Here is a 12,560-nt window from a genome sequence, read left to right on the forward strand (position 1 = left end):
ATCTCTACAAAGTCTTGCATTTGTTTTATATAGAAAACATCTGAGGGTTTTAGTTGTACATAGTGGAAGAAATAGGGGAGAGTACATCCACTCCGTTTTCCCAGAAGTAGAAATTTCTCCCATTTTTATTTTTGATCTAACATAGAATTAAGGTCACTTTTCTTTTTCTTTACTATTCTAAGTATATCTATCACTCTGGGCCAGCCCATTGGATCCAGTCTTGGAATTACCTCACAGGAAGTAGGCTCATAGCTAGATTGCTATAGAGTTTCAGGCAAATGCCTCTATTCCATCCCGTACACTCATCTCTCTTTCCTGTGTCTTTATTCTCCCTTGTTTGCATCATTACCAGAGAGCTGCTGCTAGCAGAGACCTTTCGGCCACACGATGGTGCCCCAGAGTTGTTCAAGCTAACCTAAGCCCTTTCTGTTCTTCTTTGGGCCCCTGTCTTTAACTTAATATTAGTAAATTCAAGGCTATTTATTTAAACCGAGGTATAGATATGTGTGACTAAGCACACACACACACAAATGTGAAGACCCAATTGTGTTTTTCTTTAAGCCATGTCTTCTCATGTATGTGGAATCAGTATCAAAAATTGGTTTTGTTTGATTTTTTTTTTTTTTTTTTGGTATTGAGAACAACTTTATGGGAATCATACAGGAGTTTTTAGAAAGCAGTTGTCATTCCTTTTAATGAATTCAGTTGCCATTTTGTATCTGGGCTCATTGAAAATAATCTGTAATCTCAGCATAGCTTTAAGAAGAAAATTTATAAGTGCATTTTGAAAGAGATTCACTCTCAATGTTTTGAGGTGTTTGAATCCCTGAACTAAACTTCCGTAATGAAGATGTTTGATTACCAACCCAGCTTTCAAAATAGTACCTTATAAGATTATATAAAAATGCTTAGGATAAATACACTGGCAAATAGAGTTAGATCTTTGGGTAGTGAGGTTATAAGTGATTTCCTTTTTCACTTTTCTTCTTGCCTATATTTTTCAAGTTTTCAGTAATAGAGGTAGGCATTTTGTATCAGAAAATGTCTATTAACCATTCAGTATATGTGGAACCAGCATATACATCTTTCCAGGCTTGAGAGTTGGATAAGAAAATTATTAGGCACTCCCTCACTGAAGTCAGGGGCCATATCTTCCAAAACTTCGTAAGCTATAATACCTACTATGTGCCTTATACATGGAGAGTTCTGGGAAATAATTGTTGAGTGAACAGAGAAGCCATTACTCATAACTTTTTCTGGTTGTAAAGCTTTGGGTCAGAGGCCTTACAGTGGTATTGGTACACTTCTCTGCTCACATTCAGTGGCTAACTTGTGTTCATTCTGTCCATTCATTCTAGAACTAAGAATTAGAGATCATATAACTAACTACTGTTTCCTAAAATAATAAGATTAGTAATGGAGTAGAATGAGTAGAATGGGCCAAAAATACATATAAATCCAAAGCATTAAACAGTACTTGAAAGTTCAGCTCTCGCTAATTCATTATTAGACTAACTGAGAGAATCCATGTGTGTTAGACTAACAGGTACTCAAGCAGTATTTGACAACTGACCAAATAAATGAATGAAAAATTATCGAGTAAAGAATTTTAACTAATATCCTGAAAGTCTACATGGGAATAAATTTGAGTTAGAGAAAGCTAGGCTAAAATAAATGCCTTTCTAACCAAGACCCAAGAAAATTAAGGATTTCTTCAATGACTTTCAACTTGTGATTTTCATAGGCCCTGGAGTTTTTATAAATTATAGAACTTTTATATTTCCGATTCACTGTTATATAACTTAAGTTAAAATATTTTATTAGCTTTTATATATTACACTTAGTAATATTCATTTATAGCTTAGTTTAATAGGTTGTACATGAAAGTAGTCTATAGACTTTTACTTATGAAAGATTGAATGTAAATAAGCTCACCAAAGTGTAGGATTTACTAAAAATCCCACTTCAAACTTTTAAGAGGAATCCATGTGCACACAAGACATGTGGGAAGTGGAAAGAATACGGGGTAAATTCACTGAGTGGAAAATAAGCTGGAGGATGAAAGTTGACAGACCTTTTGGAGGAAAGAGGGATTTCAGTGAAAAGTAGCAGTCTTAGCAGAATCATGATATGGAAAAGTTGACTGAAAATTCAGTATCTTCATATATACATATGGCTGAATCCCTTCATTGTTCTCCTGAAACTATCACAACATTGTTAATCAGCTATATCCCAATACAAAGTTAAAAGTTAAAAAACCTTAAGTAAAAAAAAAAAAAAGAAATATCTATTCCAGCCATTTACAAACTTTTAATAAAAGCGTTAGTCTCTCAGTCGTGTCTGACTCATTGTAACCCCATGGACTATAGCCTGCTAGGCTCCTAACTGTTGCCATTCCCTTCTCCAGGGGATCTTCCTGACCCAGGGATTGAACTGAGGTCTCCTGCATTGTAGGCAGATTCTTTACCATCTGAGCCATCCTTTATTTAAATAAAAATATATGTGACAAAAACTGAGCTGTTTGGGTTGAAACAGGGTTGGGAGTGTATAGGAACCAAACCCCATCCTTCTTAGCTCCCCTACCTCTCTCCCAGTGGGCCCTACAGAACACATTTTTAAAATGGCTCATCTTGTCTATGCTTAGAAACCTCCCCAGGTATCCCATGTAGCCTGGCCAGTGGGCAGGTGTTAAATAATCATTTGTAACATGGAAGCATTTTCCTCCGGCTTATTTACAAAGATGGGCAATTACTTCTTACCAGAAAAGACTGTTTAGGAATGTTTTCTTACCTCTTACCAGAAAAGACTGTTGGACCCATTGAGATTACCATCTAGCAGAATCACTCCCCTTACTTGAGATTCTTCCCTGACTTTCTTGGGGACTGACTTTGTGTTTTTCAGCTCTTGAATGTGGTCTCTCACCTCGCCAAGCAGAATCTTCAAGTGCTGGTCCTGGGCCGGAAGCATATGTTAACGCAGAATTCCCGGTGGAGAAGAGTTGAGATGGAAAAGATGCAAAAGCAAGCCAGCTTTTTTTTCGCTGACAACATGTAGGTATTGAAGTTGTTAAGTGAATTACACTAGGCTCCAGTCATCTGCTTGTTACCTGTTTTTCTGTTTTTAAAGTGCATGTGTGTGTGAGTATACTCAGCCTCATTCAAAAAAAAAATTTATAAAAATATAGTTTTTATAGCAGGATAAACTTAAATAGATGAGAAATCAGTTTAAAGGAGAAATAAAGTGAAAGTGAAGTCGCTCAGTCATGTCCGACTCTTTGCGACCCCATGGACTGTAGCCTATCAGGCTCCTCTGTCCATGGGATTTTCCAGGCAAGAGTGCTGGAGTGGGTTGCCATTTCCTTCTCCAGGGGATCTTCCCAACCCAGGAATTGAACCCGGGTCTCCTGCATTGCAGGCAGACGCTTTACCATCTGAGCCACCAGGGAAGCCAAAAAGGAGAAATGAGTTAAAACCCAAATGAGATTAGTACACAGAATGCATGCCATAGATTCCTGAACAGATCATTTAACAAATATTTAGCAAATACGAGCACCATTTGTATTCTCGGAGAAACACCAGTGAACAAAACCAAGTCCCTGTCGTCTTGGAACGTAACAGTAGACAGGTAAACAGATAAACAGGCAATGATCAAAGCTGTGAAGGGAGTAGGGAGCTGGAAGAGGACTAGGTCCAATATTGAGGGGGGTGAATGGAGTGATCATCAGGAAAGGCCTTGGGGAGGACACAGATCTGAAGAGAACCAAGTGAGTTGTTTGAGAAACGAGGAGAGATAGTGGGAAGAAACTACCAGGCAGAAGGAACAGCAAGTATTCAAAAGGCCCTGAACAGCAACAAAAGAGGGCCTTCCCGGTGGTCTAGTGGCTAAGACTCTGCACTCGCAGTGCAGGGAGGCCAAGTTTGATCCCTTGTCAGGGAACTAGATCCTGCATGCTGCAACTAAGAGTTCACGTGCCACAACTAAGACCCACCGCAGGTGGGGAGGGGGGAAAAGAGGGCTGTCAGTCAGGAGTGAGGGGAGCTGGCAGGCCAGTGTGGATGGTCAGTTCTGAGGTCGCAGAGAAGGCAGGGACTGCATTACAGAGGACCTCGTGGGCTCTGGATTTTATTCTAAATATAAAGGGAATGTTGCTATGAGCTACAGCTTCCCAGGAAACCAAAGGAAGATGGAAAACATGATCAGCAAGGAAATACACAGTGTCCATACAGTATGCAGAAAGTAGCTAGTCAGGAGGAGCATAGATCTACAACACCGTGTATTAACTGTTAGTATGCATTTAGGTTCTCATACTGTTTATGCTGACAAAGGTTTATGTACAACTTAGCATGCATCATGAGCAAACCTCGTCCTGAGTCTAGGTTTCGTTGGGTTGAATGTGATAACTTCAAGATTTGTCAGTATTATCCAAACCGTTCGTTCTTAAAAAAGGTCAAATGGAGGAATTCTCTGGCAGTACAGTGGTTAGGATGGCAATCTCACTGCTGTAGCCCAGGTTCAATCCTTGGTCAAGGAACTAAGGATCCCACAGGCCAAACACTGCAGCCAAAAAAAAAAAAAGTCAAATGGCACTCAATGCATAAAGCTGGAAGCGAACTCCTCCTTCAGATCCCAAACCAAATCTCATTTTTCTGTAGCTAAGTTCTTTTATTTATTCATGGAGTGGGTGCTTCCATCTTTCCAAGACTATAAGATAGTAGTAATGCCCTTCATTCAGTCACATTAGGCAGCATTGGCTAAACCTGAGGATCGCAGGCTTGAGAATCAGTCTACCCTGGTTCAGATCATGGCCCTGTCACTTCCTGTCTGGGAAGTGTTTCCCTTCTCTGTGTCTTCTTTTCTTCATAGGTAATCTTCATGAGGATTCAGTGAGAAAATACTTGCACATAATACATGTGAAACTCTTGGCACAGCACCAAGTACATGGAAAGCATCTATATTTGTTGCTGTCACCATCATCATTATTTTTCATAGATGGAAGAACTAAGTAACGGTAGTGTTATAACCAAGAAGCCTGTTGGAAATTGGTCTCGTGCTTGGTTTGGAGCCTGTATATATTGTATATGCTGAAATTCCAAACCCAGTGGTAAAGATTGATTCAGCCACCTTCTGTGGCTTTGGATTTGAGTATTTAAATTTTTAACATTAACTCTGTTTGCCACTAATGTGCCAAAGAAGCGTGTTGAAACCTAAACTAGGGAGAATAGTACAGTGAATGCCCCCATGACTGTCACTCAGCTCCCATAACTACTGTCATTTGTTAATGTTGTTCCATATAACCCCCACAGTTTTTCTTTTTCCTGAAGATTATTTTAAAGACAGATTCCAGTTATTTTATCATTACACTTGAAATTGAAATACTTTAGTATAAGGTATCCTGTAAGGGATTTACAACTTAGCATGGATTATGAGTGAACCTCAGTCCTGAGTCTAGGTTTTGTTGGGTTGAATGTGATAACTTCAAGATTTGTCAGTATTGTCCAAACTATTTGTTCTTAAAAAGGTCAAATGGAGGAATTCTCTGGCAGTACAGTGGTTAGGACGGCAGTCTCACTGCTGTGGCCCAGGTTCAATCCCTGGTCAAGGAACTGTATAAGGTATCCTGTAAAGGGTCCACTTTGGGTTTGGATCAAGGAATATAGCTTAATCACATGTTGCCATCTGAATCTCCTGAGTCAAGGTAACTACTGCTGTTTTTACAGCACATGTATTCAAGCACTCACTACTGATGTTGAGGGCTCATTGGAGACTTTGAGCTCCTGGCTCTTCTCTGGAGGTGCCTTTGGGTGCTGATCAGGATGGTTACCCAGAAGCTACTTGGAGATACCAGTTTCAGCTTTGAGGTTAGCCCCTTACTTTTGCAAGAAAGTGTCCTCCTGCCCTATTAGTATTATGAATGTTTCTTGAATTCAAGTGAAGAAAGGGGTAGGGAAAAGATGTGCTCTGTAGTGGATGAGGCAGATGAGGAAAACTCCATGGGGACCCAAAGAACCAGCTTTTAAGTATGAAGAGAGAATTACCATTAGAATTCTCCCTTCTAGCGGTAGAGTCCAGTTGAACTGCTAAGAATCCTAAGCATTAGCATTCCCTTCCCTGTAGCTGTCCATCTGTGTTCTCGATCATGTTGTCTACCAGCTGAAGACTTGCAGGTGGTTCATATGTATCCTTGATTGATCATATCAGTTAAGAGCAAAGAATACTTCTGAGGAAAGTAGAGAAAGAAGTAATTAACATGGTGAAGAATGCTGTTCTCTGCCTCTTTAGACATGTGTTTGATTGTGTCCATTCTTATGTCCGGCTCAGCTCTGAGGATGATCCGTTCCTTCTGTATGCCACACTGCACTCAGGAAACCACTGCAAGTTTATCACAAAAGACCTGATGCGAGACCACAGGGCCTGTCTGCCTGATGCCAAGACCCAGCGCCTGTTCTTTAAGTGGCAGCAGGGACATCAGCTGGCAATTGTTAGTAAGCATCCAGGAGCAAAAATAACCTTTCAGGTATGTTATCCATCCTCTCCATAACATCAGCAGAGCCAACTATATAGTAAGAGTGTGACATAGTCAAAGAACGGTGCATCTAGTTCTCGATGTTTTGTTTTTCTTAGCTTTAGTTTGGTATTTCCAAGAAGGCAATGGCACCCCTCTTGCCTGGAAAATCCCATGGAGCCTGGTAGGCTGCAGTCCATGGGGTCGCGAAGAGTCAGACACAACTGAGCGACTTCACTTTCACTTTTCGCTTTCATGCATTGGAAAAGGAAATGGCAACCCATTCCAGTGTTCTTGCCTGGAGAATCCCAGGGACGGGGAACCTGGTGGGCTGCCATCTCTGGGGTCGCACAGAGTCAGACACTATTGAAGCAACTTAGCAGCAGCAGCAGCAGCAGCAGTTTGGTATTTGGAATTAGCCAGATCCTAAAAACACAGTCTGCCAGAGCAATGTTTTCCTAGGCCAACCCCACGTTAACTGATGTATTGAAAACCCCTGAAGTGTCATCAGTTATGACTTCAGTTATGTTATCAGTTACAAATCCCTATATGTGTTTTTTATTTTCCTATTTATTTGCCATAGCTCAAAATTCTGTATGTCTTATGACTCATCATACTTCTGTTTCTGCTGAATAACTCTTTTTCCTGTTTAATCCACTTTTGTGGCACAATCTCAATTGAGTTCTTTTTTGATTCTAGTTGAAATACATGTAAGTTCAAGGATGTCTCGTGTAAAAGCAAAGAGAAAATCTAAAGGCAATTTACTATAGAAAAATACACTCAGTTCAGTTCAGTTCAGTTCAGTTGCTCAGTCGTGTCTGACTCTTTGGGACCCCATGAATTGCAGCACACCAGGCCTCCCTGTCCATCACCATCTCCCAGAGTTTACTCAGACTCACATCCATCGAGTTGGTGATGGCCATCCAGCCATCTCATCCTCTGTCATCCCCTTCTCCTCCTGCCCCCAATCCCTCCCAGCATCAGAGTCTTTTCCAATGAGTCAACTCTCCGCATGAGGTGGCCAAAGTACTGGAGTTTCAGCTTCAGCATCAGTCCTTCCAGTGAACACCCAGGGCTGATCTCCTTTAGAATGGACTGGTTGGATCTCCTTGCAGTCCAAGGGACTCTCAAGAGTCTTCTCCAACACCACAGTTCAAAAGCATCAATTCTTCAGCGCTCAGCTTTCTTCTCAGTCCAACTCTCACATCCACACATGACTACTGGAAAAACCATAGCCTTGACTAGACGAACCTTTGTTGGCAAAGTAATGTCTCTGCTTTTGAATAATCTTTCTAGGTTGGTCATAACTTTTCTTCCAAGGAATAAGCATCTAATTTCATGGCTGCAGTCACCAATACACTAGCCAATGGTAAATACAGTCCAGGGCTCAACAAACAGACAAAAACAGCATTTGTAGGAAATATGGTATCAAATGATACCACAGAAATGCAATCAGCAAAATCAACTGCGGGATACAGTATAGGACCTGGTTTCCTCAATAACAAAAAACTGCAAGAAAAATAGAGTTGAAAAGAGAAGCTCTAGATTGTAAGAGACTTGAGAGTTTAGCCAGTCACACTGTAACAACCTTATTTCAATTCCTATTCAAACTGTAAAATATAATTGCACACATATAGTAATTGAAAAAATGTAAACAGTAGAAATTTGATGATGTTAAGGAGTCGTTAATTCTTAAGTATAATAATAATATTCCTTTTACATTTACAAAATAAGTTCTTATCTTTCAGAGATACATACTGAATTATAGAAAAAGTGATATAATATCTGAGATTTATTTCAAAATAATCTAAGGGGTTTTGGGTGAATGATGAAGTAAGATTAGCCATGAATTTTGATAATTTTTGAGGCCAGGTAATGGGTATGCTACTGCTGCTAAGTCACTTCAGTCGTGTCTGACTCTGTGCAACGCCATAGATGGCAGCCCATTAGGCTCCCCCGTCGCTGGGATTCTCCAGGCAAGAACACTGGAGTGGGTTGCCATTTCCTTCTCCAATGTATGAAAGTGAATAGTGAAAGTGAAGTCGCTCAGTCATGTGCGACCCTCAGCGACCCCATGGACTGCAGCCTTCCAGGCTACTCCGTCCATGGGATTTTCCAGGCAAGAGTACTGGAGTGGGTTGCCATTGCCCTCTCCGAGGTAATGGGTATATATGAGTTCATTGTGCTGTTTCTTTATTTTTGTATATTTGAAAGTTTTCTCTGTGGCATACAAAATCATTAAAGACAAAAAGGAATATATATATTTTTTTCTTACAGAAATCCTTAACCTTAAATATGAAACCTCCCCAAAAAGGAACTCCTAACAATAGGGTTCATCTTTTTTTTAATTGAAGTATAGTTAATTTACAATGTGTCAACTTCAAGTATGCAGCAGTAATACAATGGTAGATATATATATGTGTGTGTGGGGGGGTGTTTGTATATGTGTATATATATATATATATATTCTTTTTCAGATTCTTCTCCATTATAGGTTATTATACTGATTATCTTTCTCTGTGCTATACAGTAGGTTCTTGTTGTTTACCTTTTTTTTTTTTAAGTGAGGAAGTCTTTTTTTTTTTTTTCTTCTTTTGTCTTTATTTTTGGCTACACTGGGTCCTCATTGCTGCACGCAGGTTTTTTTCTTAATTGTGGAGAGTGGGGGCTACTCTTGCTGTGGAGCACAGACTCTAGGTGCACAGGCTTCGGTAGCTGGGGCACAGAGGCTCAGTAGTTTGGCTCTTGGGCCCTAGAACGTGCAGGCTTCGGCAGTTGCAGCTCGAGGGCCCCAGAGCACGGCTCAGCAGTTGCTGGGCATGGGCTTAGTTGTTCCTTGGCGTGTGGAATCTTCCCAGATGAGGGATCAAACCCATGTCCCCTGTCCTGGCAAGCAGATTCTTGATCTACTGCACCACCAAGGAAGTCTTCTCTTTTATATGTAGTAATGTGTATCTGTTAATCCTAACTCCTATTTTATCCTCCAACCCCCACTGTTCCTACTGCCAGAATTCATCTTCACAGAGCTAGCTGCTCTTTGAAAATCCATCGTTAAGTAAGACAGATAATACATCTCTGAAGCAAACTAAGAAACTGTCAGAAAAGAAAGGGAAATGGCCAGATATTCCTTTAGTGTTGTTCTCAATGTGTGGTTCCCTTTTTAATTCAACAGCATATTCTCAGCTATGACACCGTGGTGCAAACAACTGGAGACTCGTGGCACATACCTTATGATGACAACCTGGTGGAAAGATATTCCTACGAAGTGCCAACCAAATGGCTTTGCCTTCACCGGAAGACGTAAAGACTCTTACCCCATGCTAAACTTGTGTCTGGGTGTCCTCCTGGTTGGCGTCAGAGCTCTTAAATTGATGCTTGTTTAGAGCATTGCTTCTGTTTGATTCAGTTTTTCCTGTTTGGTCCAGTTGGTTTATATATCAATAAGTTGACTTTTTAATTAAATGAGATATAATATCTTTTCATAACCGGTTGCATTTTTCCCCTTAACATTTGTTAGGATTGGGGGCAGGAGGAGAAGGGGACGACAGAGGATGAGATGGCTGGATGGCATCACTGACTCCATGGACGTGAATCTGAGTGAACTCCAGGAGTTGGTGATAGACAGGGAGGCCTGGCGTGCTGCGATTCATGGGGCCTCAAAGAGTCAGACACAACTGAGTGACTGAACTGACTGAATGCTTATCTGAAGTTTGGGAACTCAATACAGAGTGATGCCTGCATTGGTGTGTGCTAAGTCACTTCAGTAATGTCCGACTCTTTGTGACCCTGTGGACTATAGCCCACCAGGCTCCTGTGTCCATGGGATTCTCCAGGCAAGAATACTGGAGTGGGTTGCCATGCTCTCCTCCAGGGGATCTTCCCAACCGAGAGATTAGACCTGAGTCTCCTCCAACTCCTGAATTGCAGGCAGATTATTTACTTCAGAGCCACCAGGGAAGACAGAGTGATGCCTACCTTTCTCTTATTGGGCCAGCCATTCCACTTACATGGGCAATAGGGTCTTCTGGTATCCTTTTTGCTGCCCTTCCAGGTCCATCAATAGCAGAACCAGTTCATCTACTGTTGGGCTCCAGGTTATTTGTAAACCCCTTCTCCATTTCTGGTATCATCTCATCCTCTACATGTTATCTCCTACCCACAGTGAATGACTTATGAAGCTCTGATAAATTGGCTCAGATGTCAAAGGCTTATTAGCAACTTTTACTTAGTATCCAGTGATTTGGGTTGGAGGAAAGGGGGCACTTCCTTCTTTTTAGACTATGATCATTTTTCTTCATCCTATAATGCCTTTTCAGGATTGATACATCATTTTGTGAATTCCATTGGGCTTCGCTGATAGTTCAGTTAGTAAAGAATCCACCTGCAATGCAGGAGACCCCAGTTCAATTCCTGGGTTGGGAAGATCACTGGAGAAGGGATAGGCTACTCATTGCAGTATTCTTGGGCTTGCCCTGTGGCTCAGCTGGTAAAGAATCCACCTGCAGTGAGGAAGACCTGGGTTCAATTCCTGGGTTGGGAAGATACCCTGGAGAAGGGAAAGGCTACCCACTCCAGAATTCTGGCCTGGATAATTACATGGACTGTATAGTCCATGGAGTCCCAAAGAGTTGGACACGACTGAGTGACTTTCACTTTCATTAATTCCATCACTTGGGATGAGGGTTTTCTAAATCATACAGATTTGTTTCATTTCATCAAGTTTGGCTTACTTTACCAAAGTGAGTAAATTTTCATAATTGCATTTCTGTTTTACTTGCTTGCTTGGCAGTGTATTTTTTCCCTTTTTGGCAATGTATTTCTTGTTTTTAACTGAAAAAAATTCATGTCTGCAACACAATAATAGATTTTTCCTTATACATACTATATGACTTCATATTCAAGAATAGGCAAAACCAATCTATGCTAGAAAAAATCAGAATAGTAGTTGCCTGAGGATAAGGGCACAAGAGAACTTACTTTGTGGGGGTGATGGAAGGTTCTGGGTGGTGCAAAGATAGTGTATGTAATGTTAGTCAAAATTCATCACACTAAACACTTAAAATTGATGCATTTACAACAACATAACTGAAAAAAGTATATTAGCATTAAAAAGTTATTTACATGAAATGAACAGCGACCTAATTTGCATAAGACCATGTACACAGATATATACCATATATATAGGGTATATATTATGCACAGGGAAACAATCCAGGAAAAACAGAGGCAGGGATGTTTGATCTCCTTACCCATTATTGGATTCAACACTGCCACCCCCAGAGGAAGGAGCTCTCCAGACAAGGGTCTGATAAATTGAGGGCATTGAAAGATGATGAGAGTCAGAATGCTCTCAAATCCACCCTTTATTCGTAAATTTCATGAACTACATACTTAGAACACTGGGCTTTCAGTGAGCTAAACTTTTTTTTAAAGGAACTATCCTAGTTTAAAGAAAATTAGGGGGAAATGCATTTGTTAAATAAGCCTGTCTAAAAGCTTAATGCAGATTCCTCACAAGTTGCTCCTAGGGATGGGGTAGGATGCAGAAAGAATGTGGGACTTTGGAGCAGGAGTGAACCTTGAAGAACGTAAGGCCAAACAGTTGCATTTTATAGAAGAGAAAGATGCGATGGCTCCCCTGGATCCCACAGCTAGTTAGTGGAGACATTTCAGCCATAATCCAGCTCTTCTGATTCTCAGCCAAATAGTCTTTCTTGTACTGTACACTGTGATTTAGGCTAGAGTAGTTCATAAAAACTCAGCCTGAATGGTAGAGCATCCGGTGTATAGATTTAGAAACTTTGTTAGCTACAAAAGAGAAAGTAGGAAACAAGAGAAAGGGAACGGGGAGGACTATGTCTTAAAGGGCCCACGTTTCCATAGTGGCTCATCAGGGTAGAAAACTGTGGTAGGGAAATTATATTATTTTTGAACTCTTTGATGCCTTTCCAAAACAAAACCCCTGATCTCTGTTGGAGGTAAATTGAGGTGCATCTGTCATTTGTCCAGAAGGAGGGGAATTTTAGGCTGCTCAGAGTCAATTGCACTGACATGGAAC

General features: G+C 40.7%; 1 protein-coding gene across 1 annotated transcript in view; it reads left to right on the forward strand.

Annotated features, from left to right (window-relative positions):
- KIAA0391 (KIAA0391 ortholog) overlaps window positions 1–9,987 on the forward strand; it is a 136,012-nt gene extending 126,025 nt beyond the window's left edge. Inside the window, exons 6-8 of the mRNA XM_005695233.3 lie at window positions 2,902–3,050; window positions 6,319–6,514; window positions 9,675–9,987. Of these exons, the coding sequence (XP_005695290.1) occupies window positions 2,902–3,050; window positions 6,319–6,514; window positions 9,675–9,806 (477 nt within the window). The 3' untranslated portion in view covers window positions 9,807–9,987. The remainder of the gene's footprint in view (window positions 1–2,901; window positions 3,051–6,318; window positions 6,515–9,674) is intronic.

The sequence above is a fragment of the Capra hircus genome, chromosome 21 (genome assembly GCF_001704415.2).
Source record: "Capra hircus breed San Clemente chromosome 21, ASM170441v1, whole genome shotgun sequence".
Lineage (NCBI taxonomy): Eukaryota > Metazoa > Chordata > Mammalia > Artiodactyla > Bovidae > Capra > Capra hircus.